This window comes from Echinops telfairi, unplaced genomic scaffold (assembly GCF_000313985.2).
Source record: "Echinops telfairi isolate 266 unplaced genomic scaffold, ASM31398v2 ScPeMD7_70;HRSCAF=299, whole genome shotgun sequence".
Taxonomy (NCBI): Eukaryota; Metazoa; Chordata; class Mammalia; order Afrosoricida; family Tenrecidae; genus Echinops; species Echinops telfairi.
The window spans coordinates 52,086,318-52,106,570 of NW_022103968.1; the positions used below are offsets into that span (position 1 = coordinate 52,086,318).

The window sequence follows — 20,253 nt, forward strand, 5'->3', positions numbered from 1 at the left end:
AGTGTTAAAAAACCATGATAACATTAACTGACCAGTCTATTCCCAAATGATTTTCAAAAAAGAGTTAATATGAGATTCATGGATGATAAATATTTTCTTCACATCTACATTACTGAGGCTTGTGGAAGTCTTAAAAAAAAAAAAAAACTCCACAAAACTAAATTCCTCTCTGTGTGCCTAAGATCAAGAGCAAGCATTTTCAAAATAAGGTTTTGAATATCTGAAAAAGAGATAGGAGGCTTAACCTTACTATATAAAAATCCCAATTGTAACAAAGAAATGGTCAGATTCTCACAGATCTTAGATAAAGCATTTGATCAGTGAGATGCCCCAAATGTCATCGCACTCCAGTTCTTTCGTGTACGATAGTCTCAAGATAGGAAGTCCAGGACCAAGTCTTGTGGACTTTAGACTAACTGGCTTGTCCATTAGGATCAATAAATGCAAGACTCCAGCTTAGGATCTGCTAAATAGAGCTTCTCCTCTCCAGCAACAGTAATCCTTCCAATTCCGTACTTTCACTGGATGCCATGGGGCTGGGCTTTGTTTTCCAGGTCAGTCTGGTTGTAGAAGAGATAGTCCATTGTCCCAGTGGGGAGTCCAAGGTTCTTATCCTTGAACCAGAGTTTCAGGGATCTAGAGAAACCCTGGAGCCCTCCTCCCGCAAAATTCATCTCCAGTAATCTGGACAACCCATATTGTAACATAGTCTATTTAAAAGAGTCCTTCCAAGTTTGATTTTAATCCTATAAAAGAGTACAGATGATGGGGTTTTCTTGTTGTTGTTGATAAAAATGTTATTTCACAAGATGTCAGACTAGTAAACTCCTGCCCTTTTTAACACAACACGGAAACGCAATGGAGCTGCAGAGTTGAAACCAAATGTTCACACCCCTGTATGAGCGCTAGCATATGGGGAGGGCCTAAGAAAACCCTCTCTTAACACAAGATGTTAAGCAGGCATGCAATCTTAAATCTTAAACAAATGCAGCAATTTTACTACTGGTTTTGACTCCTCCTGGATTCACTTCCTTTTGCTGATAGCCTCTTTGGTGTTCATCCATTTCTTCATAGCTCGCTGTCCGTGGGAAAACGGGATATCTGACACACATCTGTTAATAATGTGAAAGGAGTTTCTTGCTTTCCAGAATTCGTACCTGTGTCTCATGGTGCATTTCGAGAAGCCATAATGATGGGACGATGCTAATCAAATATAAAAATATGGCTGGTGAAAACCTGTGAATGGGAGGGAGAAAGAAGATGGTCCAGCTTTTAAAAAAAAGAAAAAGAAAAAAGAAATGAACATACCCTGACCACATGGAGTCAAACCTTTTTAAGTCAAGTGTTTATTTCAATGGGAGTGGGGGGAGAGCAGTATGTGACTCCTGCCATATGGATTATAGAGAAACAAAGTAACTGTAAAAGGCACTAGCAGCTGTCATTCTCACTGAATTTCTAATCCAATTAATAGATGTTAATTTTAATATGGTTTAATGGGACACTGCCAATTATTTCCAGGCACACACTGGGTATTTTGTACTTAATATGTGTTGCAAAAAGTCAAATACAGCAATGGTAAATCTTCCTGGATTTTTTTTTCAATGCTGCAATTTCAGGGAGATGGGCTAATTTTTCAGCATTAACCTGGAATGCTGTGAGAGCAAATAATAACATCCCATGCGAGCTCAGAAATCAGAGGATAATGAATAGAAAGGAGTGTCACCCACTGGCTGTGTGTCTTTGCTAAACCTGTAGACATTTTTGAAAATTAAAAATAAAACAAATAGCAATAGCCGAAGGGCTTGGTCTTTAATGAATTAATGTTTTTCTCTATTCATTCTATGTGGCTCACAATTCAGAGGGTGGGGTTTTTTATGTCAGACACACTCAGGTTTGAATGCTTGCTTTGCCGTTGACCTCTCAGGTTGTTTTCTGATCACACACACACACACACACACACACACACACGCACGCATGCACGCACACACACACATACGCACATACAATGGGGACAGTCACATCCATTTCAGGAGTGTTTAACGGTATGTGAAAAGAAATGCCTCATAGAGGTGACGGTTTAATAATCAGGCAGCTATTATTTAATGAGTAGCTCTGGTGGTGTACTGGTAACTCGTTGGGCTGCGATGCGCATGGTCAGCAGTTTGAAATCACCGTCAGCTCTGCAGGAGAAAGACCGAGTGTGCCACTCCTGTAAAGAGTCACAATCTTGGAGACTCACGTGGTCAGTTCCACCCTGTCCTCCATGAGTTGGCACCAACTCGAAGGGCAGGGAGTGAGTGGTTATTTATGATGTGGGGAGGAAATTATGCAATGAACATGTAGCTTTCCATTTTTGAAATGGGATAATAATATGCTTTCTAAATATGTTCCTCAAATTGCATTTTCTTTTAGATTGTACTTTTGCTTTCCAGAACATCCGAGTCAGATTGTAAGTCAGCATCATTTTATTAATATATTTTTAGTACGTGCATCTGGTGTTTTAAAATGTCCTGAAAAGAAAGGAGAAATGGTACTTGCTCAACAAATAGAATTGTTGGAGATAACATTGCATCCAAACGGCGTCATCATCATCCAGGAAAGAAACATTGAACAATCCCAAAGGCAAACTCAGAAGGGCATTGTAAACGCCTTCACTGAGACCTTATTTCAGCTCTGGGGAGAGAGACATGGGAGGGGTGGGTGAGGAAGACCGACCGACCTTTTCTTTGAAATAATATTTAATATAGACATTCCCTATGTTTAAGTTCCTGCAAATATCCGTTTTACAGAGAAGATTTTGTTATTATTAAAATCTGACTGGGAAGATGCCTGGGCTATGGAGAGTTATCAAAAGCCCATGTTGAAGATGTTCTTAAAAAGAAAAGGAACAATTAATTCTTTAACCGTACATCTCAAAGGAAACATCAGGAGAGAATATTTCCGCTGTGAGGCTGGGAAAGGAAAGGAATTCTAGGAAGACAGACAGACAAACTGTGGACATGTTGATTTGGATACGTCAAGTGGTGCCTGAACTGGCACGAGGCTGATCCACTAGAGGTTAGTCAGCCAAACTCTCCCTGATAATTCGGCTACAAAAATAATCTGGGGCAGCTCAGATAGAGCACATAATTAGCTAAGTATTAAAAGGACATTTTAAATAAAACAAACAAAAATACTTACTACTGTCTATGCATAGATTTATTTCTATATTTGGGGAAAAATACTCCCCGGCCTTGGCATAGGTTGAAAAATGTAGTTATGTCAAAATCCTCAAGAGCCAAGAATTCCTCTGTTGTCTACTATAGAAAACCCAAACTTCACAACCAAATAATATCCAATAACCTAAAAACCTCCAATATCTATGTTTATCTCTATTTTCCCTTCCACTTCCCTTAAGGCAGCCTATATTTTAGTAAAATTGAACAACTTATGAGTCCAAAAGTGAATTATGTACCAAAAAAAACCCCAAAAGATTTGTAGGGAAAAGAAAACAAGCAAACCCCTCATTTTAATCCCTTAGTGTCACTTGACATTAGGATGGGGCTAGTGAGAGGGAATAGTATTGAGGGCCCAAGAAATAATCATATCCAATTCAGTCTACAACTTTCTACTCATATTTCCTACCCTCTTAAACTAATGCCTAAAAGGATTTGCTGGAATTTCAAGGAAGTGCCAAGTACAGTAACAGTGAAGCACATGGTGTCCCCAAACGACAAACAATAAATCAGAAACAGAGGTTTCCCCCACTCCTTCCTGTCTATATTTGCAGTAACCAGCTGTTGTCATTGAGCAAGAGAAAAATCTTAAAGCTAATAAAAAAAAATAAGTTTATGATAAGGGAAATTATTAAAATGTGGATAGATACCTTTTATTTTACAATACGAGTGAGGCATCTCCGAAATACATAGCGCATGTTCTGCCTTGCTAACGGTGTTGTTATTATTGTTAGATTATTGTTAGGTGCCCTTAGTCCGTTCCAAGTCATAGCCGCTCTACGCACGGCAGAATGGAAAATGAAATCATGCTTGGTAAAGTAGAGGGCCAGCAAAAAGGAGGAAGCCCCTCAAGGAGACAGCTTGTTGCCAGGAGAGACCAGCCCCTGAGAAAGGACGTCCTGCTTAGGACAACAGAGGGGCAGCAAACAAGATGAAGGTGCTCACCAACACAGACTGACACCATGGCTGCAGCCAGGGGCTCAAGCCTGAGAACCCGTGTGAGTGCTGTGCGGGACCGGGCAGTGCTTTGTTCCGTTGTACACAGTGTTACTACGGTTGGAACTGACTCGATGGCACCCTAACAACAACGACACGCTCAAAGGATGTGCAATGAAGTCTTGCCGTCCTTGCTTTTAAGAAGCATTCTGGCAGTACTTCTTCCAGGCAGATTTGTTTGTTCTTCTGGCAATCTATGGCACTTCCAATATTCTGTGCCAACACTGTAATTCAGATGCATCATTCTTCTCTGTTACTCCTTATACGTTGCTCAATTTTCACATGCATAAGAGACACTTGAAAATGCCAAGGTGGAGCCTTCCAAATGATGCTTCTGCTCCTCAGCACATCAAAGAGCTCTTGTGCAGGAGATTTGTCCTGTGCAACATGTCATTTGAATTTTTGACTACTGCTTGCATAAGCATTGATTGGGGATACAAGTAAAAGGAAATTGACAACTTCAATCTTTTCTCTATTTATCCGATGTTGGTTATTGGTCCAATTGTGAGGGTGGGGCTTCGGTTTGTTTGTGTTTACATTTAGTGGTCATCCAGCCCAAAGGTCTTTGATTCCATCAGTAGATGCTTCAAGTTCTTGCTTTCAGCAAGCAAGGCTGTGTTGTGCGCAGATGGCGTGTGGTGAATAGCCTTCTTCCAAGCCTGATGCCAGGTGCTTCTTCATAGAACTCAGCTTCTCAGGCAATTTGCTCAGCATACAGATTGAAAGGATACGACTCTGGCACCCAGCTTGCTTGATGTCAAATCACTCACTATCCCCTTGTTCTGCTGGGGACATTGCTTCTTGGTCAACACACAGTTCCCTTATGAGCACCATGAAGTGCTTCTAACCATGACTCATTGCTAAAACACTGTGCTCAATGGCTTTTAGTTGGTTTTAATTCTGAGAAGGGTTTTAAAAAGGTCTTAAGAAAATGTTCCCTAAAATTATAATTGCCTGTATTGAAATGGCCTTCTCTGACTTTTCCCCCATCGATATTCAGCCCTTCATTTCAGGGCACAACAGGAAAGAATCTTTATTGTTGCTGTTCATGTTTGAAATGAATTTGTGTTTTGCTAAAGAATCCAAGTCCACTTCAGTTTTACTTTTCATCTCTTTTAAGCCACTCGGACCAATGTGCAGGTCCAGGGCTAAAGAAATCTGGGAGGCTTTTAAGACTGTGAGTCTTTACCTTGCACATTGTTGCTTTTATCTTAACGTCATTCATTGATTTAGGTTTTTAAAGAAAAGCATATTCTCTGCAGGTGCACAACCCACCTCATCAAATCAGTACTAATCTCTCAGTCAGGAATCCCCCTCCCCCAATTAATGTGGTTCTTTTTCCCCCTCCTCCTGCTCTTCTTCCCTCCCTCCCTCCATAACGGTGGTTCTCAACCTAATGCTGAGACCCTTCAATACAGTTCCTCATGTTGTGGTGACCCCCCCCAACCATAACATTATTTTCGTTGATACTTCATCACTATAATTTTGCTACTGTTATGAATCACGTGACCCCGTGAAAGGGTTGTTCGACCCCCAATGGGGTCACAGCCCACAGGTTGAGAAGTGCTGTCCCATAATTTCCTGTCCCTCCATTCACCCTGACTCCATCCCTGGCCTCCTCTTTTTCTGTTTTCCTATAGTAATGGTGTGATTAAACATGCATCTTTACAAGGTTGACTCGCTTAGGTAAACATCATGTTTTATTGATGCATAACGTTCCATTGTATGAATGTTCAAGATATTGTTTATCCATTCCTCTATAATCAGAGATTTTTATCGTTTCTTTTTTCTTTAATGTATCTAGCGGAGGGGCTGCAGGGTCATTTGTTTAAGGAAACACCATACTGATTTCCTTAGTGGCTGTACAATGCCACAGTCCCACCAGCAATGTCTGAATGCTCCAATCTCTCCACATCCCCTCCAACATTTGTCATTTTGTTTTTCTGAATTTTGCAGAGTGTCGGTATGAGGTAATAGCTCTTTGTTGTTTTAATTTGTATTTCTCTTATTGTTAATCAACACCAACCTTTCTTCATCTGGTTGCTGGCCACCCAAATATCTTCTCTAGTAAATTACCTATTCATGCCATATGTCTATTTTTGATTGGGTTATTTATATTTTTATTAAGGTGTTGTAGTTTTCTATAGATTTTTTAAATTAGCCTTTTACCTGATATGTCACTGCTAAGTACTTTCCCCCCAATCTATCGGCTTTCTTTGAACTCTTTTGATGAAGCCTTTTGATGTGCATATATGTCATATGTTTAGAAGGTCCCAGTTTTTTATTTTTGGCTTCTATAGTATGAATGTTTTCGTTATGTTTGGCAATGTATTTATGCATTGTATTAGGGCCCATAAATTTGTCCCTATTTTTTCATTGATGGTATTTATGGTACTGCGATTTCTATTAGGCCTTGATCCATCAACATACATTAATCTTAACATTCTCTTATGACCCAACAGATTTTCTAATGCTTTATGGCCCAAGCCCATAGTGGTTGAGGAAGTCTGACTCATTCTGACTGATGCAGGACAGGGTAGGACTGCTCCATTGCATTTTTGAGGCTGTGATGTTTATGGGAGCAGCTGCCACGTCTTTCTCCCATGTAGCAGATGGTGTGTTCGAATTGCCCATCTTTACATTAGTCACTGTGATCAATATAATTTCAGAAAACAGATCTTGGCCTTATATATCATTGCACCCCCTTCCTTCATCTTTCTTTCTCCCCGATCACAGTCTTCCTAAGCCTCCAAATAATGCTTAATAAATCAATACTGAAACGCTCGAAACCCTGAATGTATGACAAAAGGGAAAATGAACAAACGGATTGCTGACGGCTACCAACATTTACAAGGATCTTTTATTCTCATCTCCGGTAAGGAGTCCTGTGCACAGTGACTAAGAGCTCGACTATTAAGTATCAGCCACAGTGCAGGAGGAAGCGGTGATGGTCTGCGTCCCTGAAGACGCTCAGACAAAACAAACTCACGGCCACAGGGTCAATTCTGATCCACAGCGCCCCTACAGGACAGAGCATAACCGCACCTGTGAGTTCCTGACATCGTAAATCTTTTCTTTTTTTTCCAAATAATTTTACAGGGACTTGTTCAACTCTTATCACAATCCATCCATCCATCCATTGTGTCAAGCACATTCGTACATTTGTTGCCATCATCATTCTCAAAACATGTTCTTTCTACTTGAGCCCTTGGTATCAGCTCCTCATTTTTCCCCTGCATAAAGATTATAACGCTGGGAGCCTTAAGAGGTAGGGTAGGTCTACTCTGTGGTAGAGAATCACTGTAAATTGGAATAGACTGAACAGGAATGGGTTTGACTGTTTTGCTTTGTTTAATAGCCAACATGCTCCTGGAGTGGTGATCTTTGAGGAGTTATCAAAGTTCAGTAGGGTACAGCGAAAATATTACACTTAAAACACAAGTAAATCTACATTGGAATCCGGTACCTTCCATCTTTGGAAATGAATTACCTTCCTTAAGACACGTGGTCCTTATCTGTAAAATGGGACAACATCTTAACAGGGTGGTTGTGAAGATTTAGCAAGACAATGGGTATAATGTGTCTAATAATGTAGATAATGAGGAAATGCCCATGCCCCTGCCCCTGCTCACCCCCACCCCCCACCTCCCCGCCTTGCCTAGGCTAAACTCTGCAAACTTGCTCATGGTAACATATTATAGTTACTATCTATATTTAAAGAAGCCCTGGTGGTGTAGTGGTTATGCTTTGGGCGACAATCCGCATGGTCCACCAGCAGCTCCACAGAAGACCTGGAAACAATTACAGACCAGAAACCCACAGGGGTCACTGTGAATCAGTATTGACTCGATGGCAGTAAGTGTGGTTTCATTTGAGAGTCTTCAAAGACTGTTTCTTCAAATGAAGCATAACCGACTGTGTTTTACACCATGATTCCCAAAATGAAACCTATTTGTTTGGCGTCTTGGTATTGGTTTCCAATGAGTCAAATCCAATTCCTGGTAACCTGTATGTGCAGAGTAGAGCTGTGCCCCATAGGATTGTCATGGGCAAAATGAGGTCTATCTTCCAAAGTGCTTCCGGTTGGGTCCCAACCGACCACCTTTCCTCTCGTGCTTACCCATTCTCACCATGCAAAGAAATATCCAAATCCATGGTCATCTAGTTGATTCTGACTCATGGTGACTCTATAGAGTTCCAGAGGCTGTCACTCTTAACAGGAGCAGATAGCCTGACCTGACTCTCAGGGGAGCTGGTGGATTCGAACTGGTGACTTTTTGATTAGCAGTCCAATGTTTAACTGACAGAGCTACAAGAATCTGTGCATCTGCAGAAGAGACCATCTCTAACTTTGCGTTGCATGCGGACGCAATTGCCGCCATCCAGTGGCAAAACGAAAAGGGCATTTGCCCATCACTCCCTGACAGATGATATGCAGTTGGGATGCTGGCACTTCTTGGACTCCTCATTTGTTGTTCTTCGTCACTGTGCTCCTGTAAGGATATCATTCTTTGCATTCTGGAAAAGAGCTAAGTGTCTTTCTAACTCTGACCTACTCCCTGAAAATACCTCTCCCACTTCTCATCGTTCTTGTCAGCTGGCTGGAACTCTCCCAGGAGAACCCCCCTACCCCTCCAGTCTAATTAGGCCCTCCTGTTCTACTGTCCAGTAGTGCTCTCTCTTACTTCATAGATCTTCAAATGCAATAGATACATATTTGTATATGTGTGGAGTTGCAGCCTTCAGCTGCTAACCCATAAACCCATCTGCCGATCTGCAGGAGAAAGGTAGAGAAGTCTGCTTCCATAAAGCTTACAGCTTTATGGTTACTGGAAACTTATGGGGACTTTCTCCTCTGTCCTACTCACAGGGTTGCTGTGGGTCAGAATCAACTTGTTGGTCACAGGTTTGGGGCTTAGTGTTTTTCTCATATTTTGTGCAGCCTTTTTCAAATGATGGTCTCCCCCCCACCCTCAGTTCCAAGCAATGCAATCTTTAGAACTGCATCTGTCTGCTTTATCACTTTAAGCTCTTTTTTACAAGGTGCCTGGTGCATACATACAGTGGGCTCCTCACAAACAGGCAGAGATCACAGAAATCCCTGAGTGATTTACAGTCTCTTCCTTCTTAAATATCTGTGGCTGGTAGAATACCATTATAAATTAACCATTATTAGAATTTTTTGCCCACAGAAAGTTATTCTGTTCTGACCGAATTTAATAGTGTTCTACTACAATGAAAAACCTTCGTGTGACCTCTGAGCTGGTACTTATTGTGAAGGTGTATGTCAATGGTTGAATTCTTTAGGGGAACCGATGAGAGTGTGAATTCTAAAAATTAATAAACCAGGCCTGAACCCACCTGCTTCGTTGCAATTAATCAAATTGCAGGTCCTTTCTTGGGAGAAACTGGACAATAATTTTCCTGCAGTCTTTAAATCTTGCTAGTATCAAGACTAAGTGGGAGTCAAGAACTTTGTATAAAGAATGATACCACAGAAGGTCCAAGCAGACACAGCAATAATTTAGATTACATTCCAGGACACTTGTAAAAATGAAACATGTCATTCATAAATTAATCAATATTAATCAGTGAATAAAGTATTGATTCAATACATCAGGTTGCAAGTAGCAGTTTTTCTTATAAATTTGATGTTCCATAACTCTATTGCTTTCCTTAGAAATTCAAATGGATTCCAATCCTAATTAACATTCTCCATCAGAACATAGTTGTTCAACATTAATACATTCATACCACATTATATTGCTCAGTATGTTTTTTCTAAATCAAAATCTTCTCAAAGATGATCTTTCTCTCCACAGACGCTGGTTTGTTTTTTGTTTTGTTCTTTTAATTCCACTGCCCTTGGCCAACCTACCAATTCTCTCCATGGCACACGGCAGAAATGCAATCCTCAGTGGATTTAGCACCTCATTTGTTTATATATTTATATACGTTTTGCTACATGCTAGACTCAGCTCTGAGCTCTTTAAAAGCTATACTCATGCCTTCCATTTGTTTCATCCGCAAAACAAAAGATGGCTTATGATACAAAGTTATCATTTCAGCAAATTATGTTTTTCATAAAATTAGGATGTTATGACACTTAGTGATCTAGCCCTGCAATAGATTTTTATTTACTCAACTCATCATTAGCCTAAAGTTACGATTCCATTTTCCTCATTCTAAAATGACAGGTATATTGTTTTCATATTGAAAACAAATATCCATTCATTTTAGAAACATATAACAATAAATAAACAAATAAGTGACAAATTAACCCTAATATCATTGCTCCCATGTTTAGTTATCTGGCTTTTTAGCTCCACAAAAAATATTTACTTCACAACCATGAAGATTGTATTCTTTTAATACCTATAACACAATGGGTGGATGTATGGATTGTGTTAAGAGTTGTATGAGCCCCCCATAAAATGATTTTTAAAAATTGAAAGTGGGTAGCATTTAACCAAAGCAAAACTAGGGTCCAAACATCACTTCAATGTGAATGAGATGTTATGTCTATTTTATTTCTCAAAAGTCAATTTGGGCTGTTAGCCGAGTGGAGCTATGCTTTACAATCTCATGTAAAACAGCCTAAGTGTTCTCCATAAGATTTCTGGAGCACTTTCTCAGAATGAGCTTATTTTCATGGAAATGAAGACAGTAGGCCAAGATACCCATTTATGAGCCCCTAAACTGTATAACAATTTAAGAATTGTATGTCATTCTTCCAAGATTGCCTTAACATGAAAGATCTCCATCTAGGTTTCTCAGCAAAAAAACTTTCCATTAGGACTGAGACACAGAGGGAGATAGTGGCCATGGGGGCTGAGTCAATATTTGATACCCTTCTGTGACACTTCAAAATGCACTTAATACTCTTGTCCAACACAGAGCCTCAGAATGCCTGCAAAATTGCTGACCCCAGCTCTAGTTCCTTTGTCTCATGAACTAGCCTCTCCCTCACCATCATCTCCCCCTCAAAGAATCCTTTGCCACCTGTGTTAGACAGGGTTCTCTAGAGAAACAAAACCAGAACGCTAATAACTTTATATATATTTATACAGATAGCTAGATAACATAAGAAATAAACAGTTAATTAAATTATAAAGCAGTACAAATGGCTCAGTGCAACTCACTCCCGTGAGACAGTTGTGAGACACTGGCAGTCCTTCAAGTCTTGAGGGCTGCTGGGTAGTCCTCTGTAGAGCAATTCAGGCTATCCGGGCACAGGCAGCCAACAGAAAGGCAGGTAACCAACAGTCAGCCAGATGACAGGGTCCGACAGTCCCCAGCTCAAGAGATGTAAATTCCAATGGTGCAGAGAAACAGGTCTTAAAGGAACCTCAAATTACAGCGGCACAGTCCATGGGTTAGGCGTTCCACAGGTAGTGTAGCTTGAAAATTGAGGCAAAAAAACAAGCAAGGCAACTGCACACTGGTCCGATGATCAAAGAGCAAGAGACAAGAGGTGAGGTTCACTGAGCCATGTGTTTATTGGTTAGGTTGGCACAATAAACTAACTACCTCACCACCTTTACATGACCAAAACCCATGAGAATCCCCAAAGTAAAATGGAATATCAAGTGTGTATGTCTTACTATGTGCCAAGTAGGGATGGCAGCTTTGCTCTCTGAGTGATCTTAAGAGACAGTGGATCTATAATAACTGAAAAGACAAGGAGGCTTATTGAATGGGTTGGGATAACCTATTTCAATGGAAGGTTCTTTGTACTTGACAAAACCCTTGAATGCTCACATTTGCCTTTTCTGTTGTAGTTTCTACTTTTTATGGTTTGGGTGAAAGTTTACGGAGCCAATTCGATTTCCACTCAAGAATCCATGTCCATTTGTTCCATGACGATGGCAATCCCCACAATGCAACAGCACTTTTCTGTCCCTTCCTACCATCTGCGCTTTGTTGGGGAGCAAGGAGTGTTTTCCTCTTTGATGCTATTATACATCTCATTGGCCTGTCTATTGTTTGGCTAAAAGTTGACCTATAGAGGTAAGTTTAGTGAAGAGGGTTCACATCCATCTCTATCAGATCAGCAGTCTGGCCTTTCATATGGCTTTTAGTTTTGTTCCACATTTTTCTCTAATTCTATGTGGAACCCTCCGTGATGATTCCTTTCAGAGGCATTAGCAGTGGTAGCTGAGTACCATCAATGTCATTCTTCTGTTTTCAGGGTATTGAGTACACACTGAGGTTTGCATGGTCCATTGACTAAGTGCTACTTTGTGCCTTTGATGTTAATTGCTCCTCATCACTCCAGATGGAGAGAGATCAATAAATCCTCTAAGATGGCTTCATGCAAGCTTTTAAGACCCTAGATCCTACTCACCTATGTAGGAGGTAAAGCATCGCCTTTGTGGACTATATTATGCCAATTTGATGTCCCCTGAGACAGGGTTCCTGAGTCCCCAGGCCCAGGGACTCATTCCTTCCAGGTCTTTGGTTATGGCTAAGGAATTTTCATAACTTAATTGACCGTGGTATGCTGTACTCTATACCTAAAGCTTTTTGTGGCACATAGGAAGTAATATCCTCTACCAAGATGCTACATAATAATGGATGCACTCCTGTTTACCTTCTCACACCTGTGTAGTTGGCCGCGTTCAGTTTTGTAGGAGAATCGTCCTTAAAGCGAGGATTAGATTTCTGAACTATAGTTTTTATTGTCTTTTATCATTTATTGTTGTTTCTAAGGAGAGATTCCAAAATTATGGTGTGCATTGCTGGCAAGATGAGTACACTGGATACCTCTGGTGATCTACAAATTCCCAGGAATATTTCTAGACAAGCACCCCACTGCCATCGAGTCAATGCCAACTCGTTGTGACCTATAGGACAGGACAGAACTGCCCCTGTGGGTTTCTGAGACTGTAACTCTGCATGGGAATAGAAAACCCTGTCTTTCCCCCTCAGAGCAGCTGGTGGTTTTGACCTTCTGGCTTTTCAGATAGCAGCCCAAAATATAACGACCATGCCACCAGGCATAAGCTTTATAAAATCCAAGTTGTTCATATTCCAACTCAGCAACCATATGCTTTAATGTGACTGAACTAGAGGGACAAAATAAGCATCATAATTATGATCTATATTCTATTTCCATAAACTGTTTCTGAGACAAAAGTAGGGTCACTTCCTAAAGAAATCGGTTTCAGCCACCTTCTAAGCACTATCGGGATAGTCTCAACGTGAAAAGCCCGTGTCTCTTTCTCATTCTTTCATGACTCCCACCTCCTCCAAAGGCCAGGACAGAAATCTCTTCCCTCAGGAACGTTCTTGGTCTAGTAAGCCTCCCTTGAGGATTGCATCCTTATTGCACAGCCTTTCTGTGCTCTTGGACCTAATTCAGGTGATAATCCTTTGAATTTTGGAACACTGTTTTGATCTGTTCTTGTATCAGTATGCATATTTTCCTTTCTTCCAAGAACATTACCACAGTACCTATTACAGCACAGGCTTGTTTAATGAATAAATAAACTAAAGTTGCTGTTCTGTGAGAAATCTAAAGCTTCCTGAGAAAGGAAATGCATTATGGATGCTACTTATATAATACCTTAATTTATGCCATGCTAAAACACAATCGCATTAATTTCTGCTCTGCAAAGGATGCCGGTCTTTCAGTTTAGGACCAAGCATACAGACATGTTTAGTTTTTCTCCCTCACTCTCTTCATTTACCTCCTGCTTTGGTGCAACAAGGATGCCTTGCGTCTCTAAGCCAGGTCTTTGTGCAGTTTGTACTTAGCTGTGTTTTGTTCTAAGCAAAGTCACTGCAGTATACCATTAGCGAGTATCTAGGATTTATTGACTCAATCTTATGGGAGGATTGTTAATCGTTTCCCTGCGAGAAGAAGATCTTGGCCCTAAATATTATGTGTCCATAGTGTACTCCTGCAAAACCAATTTGCTGAAGGAGTGAGGAGCACCCTGAGCTGCTTCAGCGAGCTGAGACTGCAATGCAAAGTTCCACGTGCCACGGACAGTCCTGACAGTCAATCCTGGGATTGGTAATCCCTCTCTGCACCTCTCGGCTTTCTTGTCCTCGTCTACAAGTTAGAGTAATAATAGTTTCTATTATTAGGGATAATAATAAGGATGCCCTGGGAGCTGAAAGAAGGGGTGTGTGTAATTCAAACACCTGCTTCAATACATTTCAGTGTTTAACAGACATTACAAATGAACATTCTGTTAAAAAGATGTAACTCTGTTACTTGGCCTCGCTATGCATTTGTGTCCTCACCATGAAATGGTGACAAAAGAGGACGACTGATCCATAGGCTCGCTGCGAGCCTACATGAGATAGCATAAAGCTGGTGGAGAACATTCGTCAGCATTCAACAATGGATAACTGGCACCACCCACATGATCATCATCACAGTCCTCTTCGTTCTGCGCATCCTCGCTTTTAGTTCCCGGGTCTCAGACAATAACATTGGCATTAGGAGATTATTTCCGGTGCATCAAAATGTGTGTCAAACCAGAGGCTCAATCAGAGAATTAGGAAAGCAAAAGGACACCATAGGACTTGTCCAAGACTTTGGGGAAATGAGAAGGCTTTCTACTCCCTTAAGGATTGTAATCTCAGACCCCACCAAGGCAGGTCTCCTCCCCTGAGTCCTTCTGCACAGAGCGTGCTGCTCACAGGGTTTCCAGACTATGGCATTTGATGGGAGCAGACCAGAGTCCGCCCTCCTGAGGAACAAGTGGAGGCTGTGACCCGCCACACTTGCAGTTCACAGGCCCAAGCACTCCACGGTGCCTCCAGGGCTCCTAAAGTCACGAAGGCACAAAATACTGACAGTCTTAATTCTCATTCTAAATGTCTCAGTTGATCATACCCATGAAGAAAGCATGGTTATAACTCAATGGTTGAATTTCCTAAGGTCTCATTCGAAATGTGAATGTATGATTCTCATAGTCATAAGACTATGGGGAGAGAAAAAAAGAAAATGTGATCCACTAACTCCCATCCCCCAATACCCCTATCCCCCACCCACTTGGGAGTAAAGCACAGCACTAATGGATAACTGAAAACAAAGCCTTTGGCTGACGACATTCAATGTTATCACACAAAGTTGCAAAATAACACAGAGTTAAGTCATGTTTTTGCATATAGCTCACAGCTCCTGATACAAAACACGCATACAACGAGAGACACAAGAAGACAAGGAAGAAATAAAACAGGCAAGGCTGATAAATCCAAGGCACAATGGAAAGTGCTGTTGGAGGAACTCAAAATCTAAGGACCTGTTTCAGGAAATATGGACAGCAAATGTGAAGAGGGGGAGAGACATTCTATCTTGCAGGAGATGTTTTCCAGTGCCCTGTTGGCCATCTGGAACCCATTGGTCTGTTTCCAAATCCCTCCATCTCACCCTCTCTGAAGTTCAAAAGGACCAGCGAGGATAAGTACTTTTATTGTCCAACTTTCTCTCTGACGTCTTTATAAACACTTTTCACTAGAGGAAGGTGCATAGTGTCCAATAGTTTAGAGTTAGATCACACAAACAGGTTCCACATTTGTGAATCAAGGCCATGTAGTATGCGCCCATCTGTCAAGACTAGGTTTCTAATTTCTGTCCCAATTGCAGTTCGAGTAATGAAACGTGTACTTTGTTTTCCTTTGTTTGTTTTCCACAATTGGTTTAGCTGTAAGATCAATTTAGGCTACCACAACTTTTGACTCCTAATTCATCTTTCCTGTTTCCAGGTTTAAGCCATCCACTTTCTAACAGTATACTAAAGGATTTATGGTCAAGGATTTAGTAGGACTCTTTCACTTAGAGGTGGGGACGAGTGTGGAAGGAAGTCAACCTTTATTGGTCTTCTTAGGTTACATTAGAGATGTCCCAGTGAACACTAGGTGTAACCCCTGTCTGGCTTTCCTTATCTCCCAGAAACTCTCTTACCATCCCTGGCTCTTCACTATGGTTTCAGCTCAATGTCCTGTGCTAAGGGAGGCCACAATCAAACCTTCCCTGCCAATGCCCTGACACCATAATATATATTACCCACCTGGCTCGGATGATTCTTTATTTTTAACCTTCGTATTCCCACTGATTCGTTCACGTGTTGAGTGTTTATTTGGTCATTTTCTGTGCTCTCTGTTCTATCGGTCATGAAATCAGGATTGACTTGATGGCACCCTAAAATAACTGGTTAAAATGGGAACCCTTTAAGGATAGCATTGTATCTGTTTCATTCAACTCTGATTTCTCGGCAGTGGTCCAGCGCAAAGACATCAGAGCGGAACAGATGTTCCATGTTTTTATTGGATGAAGAACATAAAGCTCCTCCAGAAGAATCCGCTCAAGATTCCCTACCCTAACCGACTCCGTCAGGATGTTCTCAACTAAGATGGCCTTCATATTCCTGTCCGGATGCAGACCTTGCCGCTTTCCCCACTACTTCTTAAACTGGGCCTCCGTGAGTCAGAATTGAGTGGATGGCAGCGAGTTTGGCTTTGGGTCCCCAGATGCTCTGCAGTCCCCCTCCACCAGCCCATGGCTGCAACAGTCCCCTTTCCCTTCTAAATCCCTAAGCAGTGCAGCCAGAAAGAACAAGAACTTCCCACCTTGGCATCTCTGCACTCCCAATTGCCAACTAAGTGATCCTGGGGCTTCCCTGCTCTGTACCTCAGTTTCTTCCTCTAAAGCTGGGAGAAAGCTGACATAGAAGATCCATACAGATGTTGTCAGGATAAAAATGGGATGAAAAGTTTGAACCATTTGGAATAGCTGGGGACATAGTACATGTTAAATATTCATGAGCATTCTTCTGACCACATAACTGAACATTTTCTCAATGCACTTGCTACCTTTTATTTTAAATTTCCGAGTGTGTTTGTTCTGTTTCTTCTGCCTGGTTATGCAATGTCTAGCAGAATGTCATGTTTACAAATCGCTTTCAAACTGAGCACACACAAGAGGAGAGGAAACAGAGAGGACACAGGAAGACCTCTCATGGAGGAAGCTTCTCTCCTTGCTCCATCACCTTGCCCTTGCATTGTTGAAATGCTGATGAAGATAGTTGTGTGCTTAAAATGCTGTGCTCTTGCCCTAAAGTCAGCTGACATTCCTACCTCTTCTCAGCTTTCTTCCTACTTTCGACAGAACACACTTCAAACTTGTCACAACCTTGGAACTTGTTCTAGCTCTGGAGGAATTATTTTATTACCATTGGCTAGAAACCAACTAGCAGACTGTCTTTTATTTGACTTTACCAAAATAATAATTTAAAGATCCACTGGAAGGCTGCTCAAACAATAGAAAATGAAAACAACAAAAACTGGGGGGGTGGGGGAATTTAGCACAGTAAGATAATTTTTTATGATATAGAACTGCAAGTGAATATGCAGGCAAAATAATTAAGGGGCAGTTTGAAAAAGTCACATTCCACTAGCGCATATTCATCGAATTTAATAAGGTATGTACCATTGGCTCACTCTCCTCATGCTATAGGATTCCAACAAATTAAAGTTCCCCACCTGGCAAGTTAGCCGTGCTGACATAATGTTACTTGTCCCTGGACAGCTGAGTTCAGCATTTCTGGTTCAATTTTTCTTTTCCAAGGGAGAGCTAAAGAAACATTCCTCAGACATGCGTAATGTGTTTGCTACATTTCATGAAAATTTGCATTTTATAATTGACATTTTCTGTTTGTTGTTCCATATTTTCTGATTTGTTTGAGGAAAAGTATGAAATCACCATATTCAAATTATCTGTACAGTCCGAAGTAGATTTATAAGACTGATAGAGAAAACAAGCTACAATGTTCCCCTTATGGGTGTACATTGTCTACTCCACAATTCAAGTATTATTCTGTGTACTGGTTTTCAAAATGGGAAAATGTCTTCTTCTTCCTTTTGTTCTCATTTTCCTCCTCCTTCTCCTTGACTTGCACAAATAGAAAGTATGTCCAATTGATAAAAGGGGTAATTGTAAAAAAAAGAAGGGTAATTGTTATACAAGTCATTTAAAAAAATAAGATCATGATATATATACCTCTAAATGTCATTCTTCTGGAAATTCATTGTGGGTATCCCTCTTAGTGAATAGATAGATTCTAGCTCATTATTTCTAATACCTGTATAATATCCTATAATATAGGTACACCCCAATTATTCAACTGTCCCAATGATGGATAATCAGATTTCTGGTAATTATTCTTTGTGCCACTAATGATTAAAAGCAAATATCTTTGTTTACCATAATAATTAAGCATAAAAATATACCATATATTAATATGTGGGGATTTTCCCAAAGGACAGATTTCAAATGTTCAGAACAATGGGTCAAAATGACCATTTAAATAGATCTACATGGAGTACCTGGGTGGTACAGAGAGTCCATGTGCCCCAAAAGGTTAATGATCTGAGTACATCTACAGATGCTATCTGCATCTTAGTTAATAGTAATTCCATTTGCTTCACCCCAAATCTACACCCTCCTCTTTCTTCTCACACCCCATGACTACACTCACACACACACACATTAGCCGGGGAAGAGGGAGGAGAGGGTAAATTATTAAGAGTAGATGCATATTAACTTGGGTGAAGGGGAAGGAAATAACAATAAGGTAGAGGTCAACACAGAATGATCAAAGGGAGACACTAGGAGGATCATAAGAGTCAAAGGCAATGGAGGTAAGTACTATTATACACACAATCCTGCAGTAACAGTACTAATAACCCATGCATCCATAGAAACAAGCTGAACAGGTGTGGGAATGTGATTAGGAATATAAGTAGATATATACATATATATGACAGGCTTTGTATATGTACATATTTTTACATATATGTATTTACATATGCTGCAAATAGATCCATAAATATATAAAACCCAAGGAGCAAAGTTATAGGAATTTCTTACCCATAAACAAACACATAGAAGGAGTGGGTAGTCGGGCCTAGGGTTTCAGTCTTGGGGTGCATCAAGGCCAAATGGCATAACATAGTCAACAAAGAAGACATTCTACATCTAGTTTGAAGAGTAGCAGGGAGGATTTAAAAGCTTGTGAACAATTGGTCTTTCCCTATATGGAGTAAAAAGGAGTGAAGAAAATCAAAGACAGATGAAGGCAATTAGTCCTAGGACTGAATGGACCATTAACTTTAGTCTCCATGACTGTAGTAGTTAGATGATTTTATGTCAGCTTGAAGATTTGTTGAAGTGTAGCGGTAGAAGGCAAGTTGTCAATCAAATCCCAGCCTGGGATGCTACCTTGGGAGTGTGGCTTTTTTTATAATGGGGAAACTGAGAACCTCCCTCTCTCTCTGCCTCTGAGGCTTCCTGCTTGATGGGACTCAGCAAGTGACCTTGAGAACTGACTGGACCCTGCCATGTTTCCACCAACTTTGGATCCCTGTCGCTCTGCACCCTCTGGCCTGTGTGTGATCTTCCTTCATTGTGCACCCTTACATGTAGATATGGCTCTATGAGACTGAAGAGGAACTTATGGACAAGTACCAGACTTACGGATTTGAGTTGGACTGGGCCCGAATGCCTTCTTTATAGGTATAATTACTTATTGATGTAAAGTTCTTTCTTCTACATACTGGTGTCACTGGATTTGTTTCTGTAGACAACCCAGCCTAACACAATGACCCTGAGACCAGAAGAGCTAGATGGTGCTCAGGGACCACTGCTGACAACTCTGAGAAGGATCCTGGGTACAGTAAGGGGAAAGTGTAGGAAATAAATCATTCCCAAAAAAAGACTCATTATACTGATAGAGACTTGTGAAACAGTCTATGGCCTTTAGTTACCCTTCAAGCCTGGAAGTGCATGAACTCAACCCCATGATGCAACTTTGAGCCAAACAAGAGAGAGATCTATAAGTGAACTGTGGCACCAAGGAAGTATGTCCTCCTTAGAATGATAACTCATATGAGATACAAAGGACAGCATTTGTCTAAGGATCAAGTTCATAAGACAGGAAGAAATAGGAAGGATGAATGAAAGGGAATACAGGGAAAAGGAGAGATGCATGCTGTTACATTGTGGAGATTGAAACCAATGTCATGA

At 40.8% G+C, this 20,253-nt stretch overlaps 1 protein-coding gene across 1 annotated transcript in view; it reads right to left on the reverse strand.

Annotated features, from left to right (window-relative positions):
- Positions 1-20,253, reverse strand: part of TMEM26 (transmembrane protein 26) — a 51,412-nt gene that overhangs the window by 27,030 nt on the left and 4,129 nt on the right. The window contains exon 2 of the mRNA XM_004701375.2: positions 1,158-1,236. Within this exon, the coding sequence (XP_004701432.1) occupies positions 1,158-1,236 (79 nt within the window). The remainder of the gene's footprint in view (positions 1-1,157; positions 1,237-20,253) is intronic.